Source organism: Chrysemys picta, chromosome 5, assembly GCF_011386835.1.
Source record: "Chrysemys picta bellii isolate R12L10 chromosome 5, ASM1138683v2, whole genome shotgun sequence".
NCBI lineage: Eukaryota > Metazoa > Chordata > Testudines > Emydidae > Chrysemys > Chrysemys picta.
Window position 1 is genome coordinate 34,690,018 of NC_088795.1, and position 13,274 is coordinate 34,703,291.

The 13,274-nt window shown below is 47.1% G+C and overlaps 1 protein-coding gene across 9 annotated transcripts in view; it reads left to right on the top strand.

Annotated features, from left to right (window-relative positions):
- The window catches only part of EGF (epidermal growth factor), a 112,426-nt gene that overhangs the window by 45,430 nt on the left and 53,722 nt on the right, over window positions 1–13,274 (top strand). For all 9 annotated transcript variants that reach the window (XR_002889095.2, XR_010601287.1, XM_024106848.3 and 6 more), the window contains exons 9-11: window positions 5,982–6,104; window positions 7,756–7,881; window positions 10,179–10,315. Coding sequence is in view for 7 of the 9 variants with exons in the window: in XM_024106848.3 (XP_023962616.2) it covers window positions 5,982–6,104; window positions 7,756–7,881; window positions 10,179–10,315 (386 nt within the window). In the remaining 2 variants the exon portion in view is untranslated. The remainder of the gene's footprint in view (window positions 1–5,981; window positions 6,105–7,755; window positions 7,882–10,178; window positions 10,316–13,274) is intronic.

Consider the following 13,274-nt stretch of genomic DNA (forward strand, 5'->3'; position numbering starts at 1 on the left):
CAGACTTGCACTAGCTTTGCTCGAGCTGCTGAGCTAAAAATAGCAGAGAGGACATTGTGGCAATGACAGAGACTCAGGGCAGCGGGTGACTAGCCTTGCCTCAGTGTCCACCATCCATGGCCCAGCTGCCTTTGTCCCTTTATCCCAAGAATCTCCAGTTGACTCCAGGGAAATGGAAGTGCAGCCCCCCTTGGTGTAGTGCAGCAGCTCGGTGAGTCAGCGTTTAACCCTTCTATTGTCTTCTGAACACTCAGCTGCAAGCAGACCATCAGACAGCCTTCTGTATTTGCAATCGAGACTGAGCAGAAGAGGTCTGTTGCATTGCTTCATGATCACAGGAGCATAGCCAGATTTTGGCAAATCTTTGGTGTGAGGCCAGCAAAACTGTGAACTTGAGTAAAAGTACCAGGAATGACCACACATACCAGCAAATAGCAAAGAAGCTGACAGTGTTGCAAATTTACTGGAGTGGTGACCACCGCAAGGAGCAGATTAAGTGGTTTAGGACGGAGCTGACAGGAAAACAAGGAACAAGAACCGCACCTTACGCAACTCGCTGACATCGTGTCCGTTTTATGAAGAGTTTGATCAGGTGCTGGGCACTGTGCCAAGCACAGAACCAACTGTGGTGCATGATGACCTGATCAGCCAGGACGGTGCTCTCCTGGCCCCAGAATCCAGCATGGGGACTGTTGGGATGGGAGTCAGCAGCAGGTGCTGAATGAGGACAGTGAAGTGACTCTGTTGCTGAAACCAGTCCCAGAGGAGGCTTTGGAGCAGGAGCAACAGCAACACATCCAGAGGCCATACTCCGAGGAGCTGTTTGATGCCTCAGCCTGCTGTGGAGCTTGCAGCAGACACAGAAGGAACAGAAACTGCCCTGAGTGTGATAAGTTTCTGGCTCCGTTTTAATGTTTGTTGATACTGTAAGGGGAGGGATTTCCATTCTATGAACCAATGCAAAAGTTATTAGAAGCCCCAGCTGGCACAAGTATCTGCTAATGTCAGATTGTCTGCCACCAGTGGTGTGGCTCCCTCTTCCTCCACCACGTGGCATTCAAAATGGTGACCAGAAAATGCAAAACTGTAAAAACACCTTGAAAGTAAATATTTATTTGAGAACACACAAGTTTTGGCTAGGGCATTCCTGTTCCTTAAAATAATAATTGTACATTGCCATATCTGTAAGGACGCCGCTCTGTAACCACTCAATGGCGTAACAAGCCACCTGGAAACAGTGATTCTAGTCCATTTTCAGCCAAAGGCAGTCCATAGGTGACAAAATCATTTGTGCCAAATTTGACGGGGCTTTGAAATTTTCTACAGAAATGTGGCAAGAGGCAGAAGGGTAAGGAAGATGGCTGTGCAGTTCTGGGTGTTTCCATGCAGTCATAACAGGCTAAGCCTTGTGGAAGCTAATGCAGCATCCTGTTGATTTCCCTCATGCTGATAGTTGCAAACTTTTCCTGCAGTAGGAACTCCAGATAGGTAGTAGCATTTTGGAGAGAAGAATATTTTCCAGGGCCACCTCGGTAGCTGACCAGCCCACTCCACTCATAGATGAGCTATTCAGTCACTACATGTGTGAATATTTCAATTGCACACTGCAGGTTTCCCACCAGCAGTTTGGGATAACATCTCCCTTTGGCAATCGGCCAAGAACTGTTATGTCCTCCAAAATGTGGAAGGCCTGAAATGATAGAAAAAGCTTTTGCAGAATGGCCACCGATGGACACCCACCTGCACCAAACCCAAATAGTTCTGCAAGTTTTAGAAAGCGAAAAACAATTTTGCGTTTTTAACTTACCATTGTCTATGCACTTCTTTCACTGCGATTAACCAGGCTGTGTCCAGAGGCCTTCTGTGATCTGAAGTATCCCTCTCACAAAATATTGAAGTTCAGTTGGAAAAGTAACATTTTATGTCTTTGAAATCAAAAAGGATTTTTTCTGTGCTCCTGCACTGAGCTGTATGAGACAATAATCCACTGTGTCTTGTCCTGTTCCAGCCCCCTCAACATCTACTGGCTGCAGTACCTCCGCAGCTCGCCCACACTGCAACAGGAACCTGAGCCAGTGTATCTTCATGAACCATTCCAAGAGGAAGTGTTTCTCTGGTGAACTTCTGGTTGGAATTCTGGACAGCATAGGTGCCAACTTTCTCTGGCGCCAGTGGTGCTTGCGCCCCCCCCTCCCCCCGTCTCTGGCCCCACCCCGACTCAACCCTTTCCCCGCCCCTTCCCCACCCCCATTCCAACCCCTTCCCCAAAGTCCGCACCCAACTCCTCCCCCTCCCTGCCTCTATTGGACCCCTTCCACAAATTCCCACCCCGGCCCTGCCTCTTCCCCGAGTGTGCTGCCTTCTTCCTCCTCCCCGCTCCCTCCCAGGGCTTACTGCATGAAACAACTGTTTCGCGGTGCAAGCACTGGAAGCTAGGGGGAAAAAGTGGGCATGCGGCGCGCTCAGGGGAGGAGGCAGAGGCAGAGTGGAGGCGGAGGTGAGGAGGGGCGGAGAGCTGCCGGTGGGTGCTAAGCACCCACCAATTTTTCCCCGTGGGTGCTCCAGCCCCGGAGCACCCACAGAGTCGGCGCCTATGCTGGACAGGGCCAACGAGCAGGTCCAGTATCAAAGATAGAGGAACTTGTGGCTAGAGGAAAGGCATGGCAAGAGGAAAGGCTCAGGCTGGCTGCACAGCTTGAGGACAGGGTTTCGGTGCAGTTCTTGGAACAGGAATGGTGGCTAAGGGAGGAGGAGAGAGCTCAGCAGAAATAACTCTTTGAGCGGTTGATACCGCTAAAAGCAACAAGAGTGCTGGTTTCTGCTGCATGACCCACACCATGGCGTGAGTCCCCTATGTGGTACCAAGAGATGCAGTCCAGAAACAGCTTGCAAAATGCCATGGCTGGGTGGCCCATGCAATCAGGCTCCATGAGTGGCTGGGCAAGGCATGGAGTGCCTCCACCTCTCCCCCGGTGCCAGGTATATGGCGAATGGGGGCCCAAGGGACATATAGTGGTAGGGGGTTTCTGCCTTGTATATTTGCAAATTTGACACCATCAGCTCAAGATTAAACGAAGACTGTGAATGGCTAGCCAACTACAAAAGCAGTTTCTCCTCCATTGGTGTTCACACCTTAACTACTAGAAGAGTGCCTCATCCTCCCTGATTGAACTAACCTCGTTATCTCTAGGCTGATTCTTGCCTGCATATTTATACCTGCCTCTGGAAATTTCCATTACATGCGTCTGACGAAGTGGGTATTCACCCACGAAAGCTTATGCTCCAATAACATCTGTTAGTCTATAAGGTGCCAGACGACTCTTTGTTGCTGTCTTGTATATGGTTTCACTGTTTGCACTTGTTCATGCACTTTTTGTTTTTGCTAAGGTTCTGTTGGTAGTGGTGAAGTAATGGCAGCTGGCCTGCCTGGCAGTGGGTGAATGTACTTTTCAAATGCACATTTATAAATAAATCTTTTTATTTTATCAAGAAAGTTTATTGCTGTCACTGCATCACTTCAAACACTTTATATTTAAAATAATAAAGGTTCACCTCTGGCTTCACAAAGATTGTGAAGAGCACCGCAAGCCATAGTAATGCTCACAGCATTGATGACACTGGAATCCAAGAGTATGTAGAGGTCTCTAACAGGGTTTCACTCTACCAAATGCATTCACCAACCATTCTGCACCTGCTCAGAGTGTAATCAATGAATCTTTTGCCAGGGCCTCAGAAGTCAGGTACAGTTTCATAAGCCAAGACAAAAGGGGGTACACAGGGTCCCCCAGAATAACAGTGGGGACAGTAATTCTGTTTATGGCAATGTCATTTGGTGGGAATAGTGTCCCAGTCTATTCATGAACGCAGACTCCCAGTGGGCAGAAAATCATGCCATTATGAACTTTCCCAGTGCAGCCCCCCGTTGACATTCATAAATTGACCTCTGTGTCCACAAGGGCCTGCGTAACAATGGAGTAGTACCCTTTGTGGTTTGTGTAGTTGTGTGCTCCTTGAGGAGTGCAAAGTATGGGCACATGAGTTGCATTAATGGCCCCCGTGCTGTTTGGGAACCTCATTCTCTCAAAGCCAGCAATTACTCCAGGAATATCTTTTATGCCCACCACCTAGGGGTAAACCAGATGCCTGATTGACTCAGAAACCTCTGCCACAACTTTACCCACCATTGACTTTCCAGGACCAAACTGGTTGGCAACAGATATGTAGCATTCTGGGGTTGCTATAACTGGAAGCTGGCTACCTGCTTTTGGACGGGCATTGGCTATCCTCATCTGTGTCTTTACACTGGAGGATCAGGGCAAGCTGCTCGCAGAGCTCCAGAAATGTAGCTTTCTTCATGCAAAAGTTCTGGATGCACTGCTGGTCATCCCACGTCTGCATGTTGCTGTGGTTCTGATCCATAAAAGCCAGCCTACGTAGGGGACTTCAGCAGCTATGCCAAGTGTCGTGAGCAGCATCAGCCAGTTCGAGTCTGCCATGTCTGTGTCCTCTTCCTCCTGCTCCATCATTAGCTCTGTCAGATGCCTTTGGTAGGTCAGAATGCTGCCAAAACGTCCACCTGAAACTCACAGAAGCTCTGCCTAAAGTGCAAGCAAGAGAAGTTCTTCAAATGGTGCCCCCTCCACGTTGGTGGCTCTACTAGCTGGAGCGTACAGACCAAAATGATGGCTCAGCAGGATGTGTGGGTTGGCTGTTCAAACTTCCTGTAATGTACAGGGTGGACAGTCAAGTTTTCTCACAGTTTACCATGGTCAAAGGGCTAAAGCAGCCACATTTCAGGAGGGTGCTAGGGAGTCTGGGACATGGTTGGTTTGACTCAGTTCTGCGTGTTGCAGTGTGGATGCCAGAGCCCCAGATTTGAACCCAAGTTAGAAAATTCTTAATGTAGGGTTGACAATCAGTGTAGAAGCTCAAGCCCTGGTTTCTGTAACTCAGGGTCCACTGACTCGAGTCCTGCTAACCCTGAGCTTATATTCCAGTGTAGACCTACCCTTAGGGAATGTCTACACGGGAATAAAAGACCTGTGGCACTGTCATGGCTGGCCTGGGTCAGCTGACTTGGGTTTGCAGGGCTCAGGCTGCAGAACTATAAATTGCTGTGTAGATGTTTGGGCTCGGTCTGGACTGTCCCTCCTTGCCCAAATGTCTACACAGCAATTTACAGCCCTGCAACCTGAGCCAGCTAATCCAAGCCAGCCATGGGTGTTTTAACTGCTGTGTAGACATACCCTTAGAGGCTCTAGCTGAGCTCAGGGCTCCGTTGAGATAGGCACTGTGTGTACAGAAGTAAGAGATGGTCCCTGTCTGGAAGACCTTATAATCTAAGGTCCTGATTCAGAAAGGTACTTAAGCACATGCCTTGAGGAACATGTGTGGTTCCCATTGACTTCAGTGCTTAAGTGCCTTTCTGAATTATGGCCTAACGACAAAACAAAGAGTGGGAGAAAGGAATGTTGTTGTCCCCATAGTATAACGCACTTTACAGATGGAGAACTGAGGCACTGAGTAGATTAACTACTCATGGTCACACAGGGAATACAGGGCAGATTTGGGAATTGCACCCACATCATCTAATTTCTAGTTCAGTGCCTTACCCACAAGACCATCCTTCTCTTCAGATTAGCCTTCCTCACAGTTTCAGAGCCCCTGTCCCTGTTCAGTTATTTGGTCATTTTCACATGCAACCGGTGAGTGTGTCTTTAATTGCTGTTACTTTGCTGACATCTCAGTAAAATTTTGGAAAGTTTAAAATTACAAGGTACATATTAACAGCTTCAGAGCACAGCAACTATTCCAACTTTCTCCTTCATTATACTTAATAGAGATTTTGAAAAGCAAATAGAAATATTATCCTGGCTGTGTCCACACGTGAATCTTTGTTGTGCCTTTTTAAACATGCTGATTAACCTTTGTCAAGTTAGTATATGTTTTTCTTAATCCTTTTCCTTTTCAAATTACTATAGAGCTCATTTCCTGTGCAAATAATCACACTGAATGCAGCCATGGTTGTCTTGAAACATCTAGAGGGCCTGTTTGCTTTTGTCCAGAGGGATCGGTGCTCAGAGGAGATGGCAAAACGTGCTCAGGTAGGTATATTAACCTTTTTTTTTTTTGCTTTAAAGGGTGCTAAAGTCTGTGTTTTTTGCTGGTGCTGAGCACCAAAGCTGCGTGATGGTGTTTCACACTAGCTTTGTGCAGCTGTCAATGACTGTGCAAGACAGCTGAGAATCATGCTCTTTGATTGGATGAACAGAACTCATCTGCACCAATAAACATTTCTTGCCAGCGGCATTTGAACCTCCGCAGGCCGTATTCTGCTGGCCCCTTTTGTAAATGCTAATCTGGACACTCCACAGACATTTGTTCCAGAACACACACATTAATAATTTCCCCTTGGCAGAGGTGCCACAAGTACTCCTGTTCTTTTTGCGGATACAGACTAACATGGCTTCTACTCTGAAAACAGCACAGAGAGTACAGCTCAAAAGTTGAACAAGGTGGTGGTGAGGAGTAGCAGAGGTGACTTTACAGCTCCCTAGATTCTGGGCTGCTCTAACTTATGACAGCCTTAGCTCAGCTGCCTAGGGGCTGCTTTGTGGCCTGAATAGCCGTAGTATAAAGCATTTTTGTTACTTACCTTCCCCTGCTGACACCTGCTCCCATTCCAAATGTGTCTCCTAAACCAAGGGCTGCAATGGGGCGGACAGTGTAGGGCTACTTTGCTGGCCCTGTGAAGTTTCTGCGTCACAGGAATTCCCCCAGGATCATCGTGGCCCTTTTACAATTTCTCCATAGTCTGGTGTTATAGGAGCCATGATCTAGGAAGGATCGAGGGGGTGGGGATAGTTTTAGTCAGTGTGGCTCAGTTGAGTCAGTTTATGTAGCCAGTGGGTATGTCTACACTGCAGCTGGGTGCGTGCCTTTGAACATTGTGGCACAGGCAGTGGCTTGGTCTAGCTGCTCAAGTAACTAACCAACCCCCTGGGTCTGTCCTTAGGTGGCTGGCACGTGCTGCAACATCCACCCTGGTATTTTTATCGCTAGCTCGTGTTGAGCTAGCGCATGTCTGTCTACTCGGGCTGGTAGACGTGACCCAGCTGTAGTGCAGACATATCCAATGAGACCGCATTCTCTATATGGCCATGTATGGGAGGAATGGTCTCTTGGTGTGGGCAGTGATTTTTTTTTTTTAATCTAGTAAATCATTTGCACTCTTCGTTCTCCCAACAAGGCGGCATGGGCTTAGCAAATGAAACAACGAAACATGATGTTCTGGCCTGTCAAGTTAGAAGATCAGTGAGTTTCATTGCTTAATTACCCTCACCCATTTCACCTTCTGGTGAGAGAATGGCTTTACTTTGCTGTACCATGGGACAAAGCATAGATATTCAGTGTCTGATGGTAGTCGTTACTTTCGGTAGATTTGACTAGAGTTCTGTTGAGTAAAATGAGCTGACTTAAATAATCAACACATGGAGGCTCTGTTCGTATGTCCTACTGCTCCTGTTGTAAATCTTCAAGAAGAGATGTAACAGAAGGAGATGATCATGTTCACCCATGTTGGTAACCTTTGGCCTTTAACAATAATGCTGACTTCCTGAAATCTTTGGCAACAATAAAAATCTATCTCATAGTTGAAATCACAATTGTATGGGTTGTTCTGTTGCTGATACTTGTGATTTTTATAGTGTTTTATATTATAACTACAGTTAATTTTTTTAAAATGCTCTGTTTAAGGTTGTACATCTCTGGATAATGGTGGATGTAGCCAGATGTGTACCTCTTTAACTCCATCTTCCTGGGAGTGTGGTTGTTTTCCTGGATATAAGCTGCAGGGGAATAAAAGACACTGCACTGCAATAGGTCAGTATTGAAATGTTCCTGGATATTCCTGGCTATATGACAAGAAAGGTATAACAACTTTTAACGGGGATTGGGAATTTGAGGAATATTGATAGTTTAGGAAAATAAAACATGGTGAAATATATCATGACGTACATAACTACATAGTTCAGTTTCCCTTGCAACATATTGTTCCTTTTAGTCAACTTCAGTAGTTCATGAGGGGTCCCATCCTTCATTGTGTAGCTCTTGGGTGGGTGGGGGGGGATTGTTGTGCCCCACAAGTAAATGGGGAGTTGTGTGTGCAGCAGTCTGCTGATGTGCTACACAATGCAGAATTGGGGTCTAGGTTTTTATATGTGGGGACTGGGCAGGGCATGGCCAGCTGGTGGCCCTCTATTGCAGAAGTTATTTTCACCACTGATCCAAAAAGACCAAGTTTGTTGACATGCATGTCACAGTGCAAGGCCCATCTATTTGGGGTGAGGACAGTGGTGGTGGGCAGATAGTAGATTGGTTTTTGGAGTGAATCTTTACTTTTAGATTTTTGTCAGTGTTAGATGTTATGAATTATACACATGCCCAGAGAGGTTGTACTGGATGCATTTTATAAATTTAAAAATGAATAAATTGCATTGTCAAACACCAGGCATATGACATATGCACATCTGTACTGTACCATTTTACTCCGTGCATGTCAATCCCAATCTGCAGTCTTTGCTATTGCAGTGCAAAGCTCCTTATGGTCCCGCACTGTCCAGTGTACTGGATTCTATGGTGGTGCTGTGCTATACAGTTTATAAGAGGAAGGATTTTCTTGTGGCTGAGTCACTGGACTGGCACTGAAGATGAGTGGATTCAATTTCTGCCTCTGTCGCAGACTCTGTGTGCCCTTGGGCAGATGACAAGGCTCTGATCCTGCAAACACTTACCCACGTTTACTTTTCCTCTCCTGTGTAGTGGTAAGCATGTACATGCTTGCAGGATCAGGACCTAAAGCCCGGTGCCTCAGTTTCCCCACCCTTCCTTTCACCCTTTGTCATTCACTATTTCTATTTAGATTATAAACTCTTTGGGGCAGAAAGTGTCTCTTACAACATGGTTGTACAGTGCCTCACACAATGGTGCCCGAATCTTTCTTGTAGCCTCTGGGCAATCCTGTAATGCAAACAATGACAGCAGCACTAATTAATGTATGTTGGGGGGATTAATTGAGACTGTCAGACTAACTGCATTGGTGAAGTAAGTGAGATTTAAGTCCAGGTCCCAAGGGTAAAGGCTAGTTCAATAAACTAAAGCACTACCAAGCTCCCCTCCTTTGCATTGTAAAATGCTGATTTAGGGTATGTCAATGCTGGAATCGGAGGTATGATTGCAGCTCAGGTAGGCGTACCTGTGCTAGCTTTAATTTAGTTAGCGTGGCTAAAAAAAGCAATGAAGATGCAGTGGCACAGACCTCTGTGTGGGCTAGCAAAGCAAATACTTGCCCAGGGTTCTGGGAAGACTTGTACAATCTGCTCTGAAATCCAAGTGCTGGCTAGGTGAAAGCTAGCACGGGTATGCCTACCTTTGATTGAAGTGTTGACGTACCCTTAGTGGTGCCCACAATATGGGCTGCCCAGGGGAAGGAGTGAGTATGGCTTAGAGTCTGTGTTCTGTATTTTAACACTTCCCTTTCTGTTTCTTTGTTAAATAAAAGACAGTGTGATTCAGCTTGTGTATACCTGGGCCCAGACTTTCAGCCTTTCCTGAGACAAAACTTCTATTAAAACAACAAGGAGTCTGGTGGCACCTTAAAGACTAACAGATTTATTTGGTCATAAGCTTTCGTGGGTAAAAACCTCACTTCTTCAGATGCATAGAGTGAAAGTTACAGATGCAGGCATTATATACTGACACATGGAGAGCAGGGAGTTACTTCGCAAGTGGAGAACCAGTGTTGACTTCTATTGACTTTTATGGGATTTTGCCTGAGGAAAGGACTAAGTAATAACTAAGTAAGGACTTCATGATTTGCTCTGTGTGTATGCAGCATATCTATGCAGTCAGCTGTGCAGAAGAGATAAGTGCCAGTTTAAAATTTAGCAATAAAAGGAAAAGAGGTAATTGCTTTCAGTGATAGACAATTAACTTTTTCCTTCTTTACTGATGAGATCTTGTTGATGTTGATCGCTGATTAAGATGACGGAAACAAAAGAGCAAGGAGAGACAGAGAGGAGAAATGTGCACTCTAATTGCTTTTTCACACATAAATCATCTTATCTACAGATTACTTTGAGCCTAGAAAAATTAACATGCATGCAAAATTTCATTAACAGGCCCCAGGCCATTTTTGTTGTTTGCAAACGGCCAGGACATCCGCCGCATCAGTTTTGATGGAACAGATTACACAAGTTTACTCGACTGGCAGATGGGAATGGTTTTAGCACTGGACTATGACCCAGTTGAAAGTAAGGTAAGGCATTAAAAATGAGAGGATTTTGAAGTGTTGTGAGGACAAATGGATTGTGCTTCCTTGTACCTTAATCTTTTTGCTGCCAGTGATCCAGATAACATGCTGTGCTGCTATCATTCCGTTGAATGTCCAGCAACACAGTTGGTGTGGTGTTCTGTCATGAGTAGGAATGATAAACACAAGCCCACCGGTTAAATTTGACCTTTCAGTTCTGTCTCCATTAGTTTAATGTGGTCCATATGCCAAAATGGCTGGATTTCCCACATGGTTTTAAGCATGACTACAGTCAAGAACAAAGAGATAAGGTGGATCTCTTATATTGGACCAAATTCTGTTGGTAAAGGAGACGCTGTCTAGAACAAAAACATTTGTATAATCAATTGATTTCTCACTTTAAACTTCAGAATTATTTCCTGGAAATATATCAGGTGCTTTTATTGAAGGATCATAGAAAATCAAGCCATCTTTACCACTGATACGCATCAAAACCCATCCGTATGTAGAGGCTCTTTTAACAAGCATTGCACCAAAATCTCCTAGTAATATTAAACCAACTTTCTGCAAATGTGGCGGGCTTGTTAGCCATTTCAGAATGTGGTCCTGATTCTACCTGGTGCTCCTTCTGGACCCAGGAGTCAGCCCACATGGAGCAGCTTGCCAGATTAGGGCCAGTGAGTACTGCCTCATCTCAGTGCTCTAAGCTTGGTGAATTTGCAAGAGGGGTGGTTGAATACTGCTTTGTTAAGCCTTGTATAATAGTTTTCTCCTTTTAATGAGACATATCTACACTGTTCTCTAAGGTAATGCAGTATGCTCAAGTTTATCTGAATACCGTGAGGGATGCAGATTTTATTTGGATAATTGGGAGTTCAGAGAAATGAGAGGGCAGCTTCTTGCCCCAGTCCCCCAGTGGTCTTCCTTGCTGTCAGAAACAGCTAGACAAGGGATAGACTTTGCTGTTGTCACAGCACATGGGCAGTAACAACAAGGTAGCAGACTCCCTAGCACCTGGCTCCGGTGGCTGCTTGGCTTGGTGCACACATGCCCCAGCATTACCTCCTGGGGGCTTAGGGAGCAGCATGGAGGCAGCTGGGCACAGGTAGCAGGGGCAGGAGCGGTGCCAGGGTTTTTGCCACCCTAGGCGGCAGTGCTCCTCCTCAGAGTGTTCTGCGGTGGGGGTCCTTCTGCTCCGCGTCTTCGGGGCGCTTCGGTGGTGGGTCCCAGAGTGAGTGAAGGAACCGCCGCTGAAGCGTCCCGAAGAGGCGGAGCGGAAGGACCCCGCCGCCGAATTGCCGCCGAGGACGGCAAAATGCCGCCCCCCAAATCCTGCCATCCTAGGCAACTACCTAGGGTCGCCTAGTGGAAGCGCCAGTCCTGGGCAGGGGGCTTCCCTGGCAGGGTTGCGAGGTGGCAACTGGGCAGGGGTTTCACTGGAGGGTTGCATGCTGGCAGCTGCGTGGAGTGGCTAACTGGGAGGTTGCACACAGGCAGCTGGTTCTGGGTAGGGTTGCCAACTGTCTAATCACACAAACCCAAACACCCCTGCCCTGCCCCGCCCCTTCCCCGAGGCCCCACCCTGCTCACTCCATCGCCCCTCACTCACTTTCATCAGGCTGGGACAGAGGGTTGGGGTGCAGGAGGGGGTACAGGCCCTGGGCTGGGGCCGAGGGGTTTGGAGTGTGGGAGGTGGCTCCGGGCTGAGCCTGGACCGGGGGACTGGGGTGCAGGAGCAGGTAAGGGGTGAAAGCTCTGGGAGGGAGTCTGGGTGCTGGAGGGGGCTCAGGGCTGGAGTAGGGGGTTGGAGTGTGGGAGGGGGTGAGGGGTGCCAGCTCCAGATGCGTGGTACTTACCTCAGTCGGCTCCTGGTCAGTGGTGCAGTGGGGCTAAGGCAGGCTCTCTGCCTTCCCTGGCCCCATGCCACTCCCAGAAATGGCCAGCATGTCCCTGCTGCCCCTTGTTGGGGGGAGGGCAGGGGGTCTCAGCACCCTGCCTGCAGATACCACCCCCACAGCTCCCACTGGCCGCAGTTCCTGGCCAATGGGAGCTGCAGAGTCGGTGCTCTGAGCAGGGGCAGTGCGCAGAGCCCCCTGATCTCTCCCAGGGGTCACAGGGACATGCTGGCCCCATCCGGGAGTGGCATGTGGCCAGGTGCTACTGGACTTTTAGCAGCCTAAAATCTCCCAGTTTGGCTGCAGTAGCCTCCAGGAGTTAGAGCCTGATCCTCCACTACTTTCAAGCAAAATACTCATTGAAGTTAATGAGAGTTTGCCTGAGTTGAGTTAAAGAGTCAAGAAAAATCTACAGTCAGTGCAAAGGCATTTATGTTGTTAGCATTTGCAGTGAAGTTTTAATGTTATTTTGTATGCAGTTTTGCAGTTCGGGATACAATTCTCTGCTGATACCAAATATAAAATGGCTTCCCCCACCGCCCCCACGAATGGTGGTAACCATAACTCTAGACAGTGGAGACTTTCAATTTTTGGCTGAGACCTTGCAAGGTTCTCTGCGTAGGCCAGACCCTTGTGCCTGCCTGCAACCCCATTAGAGTCGAGTCCTGGAACATCTTGCAGGACTGGGGCCTGTTATTTAAGAAAATAACAAAGACAAATGTGAAAAGAGGTGAAACAGGAGCAAATTATATCCATCCCCCTCCACGCACCTGCTTTCATTTACTTAAATGATCTGGCAACTAAATATTAACACATTTCTTTCTGTCTCTTCCTTCTCTTGTTTCATGGGCTGTGTTTCACTTTAGGAGGTTGCTGTCTAAAAGGGAACCATGATTATTCAGGAAGTGTTATGTAGGACACCTAAGATTTACTGCTAAGTATGCTCAGCCTGCAGAAGTCATTCTGGTTGAAGGATAAGTGCCTGTTTGAGCAATAATCACAGGTTACCGTTTTATAAATAAATGAATAGGGATGTTTCCAAAAAGAAAATTCATAGTCAGCGATGAAAC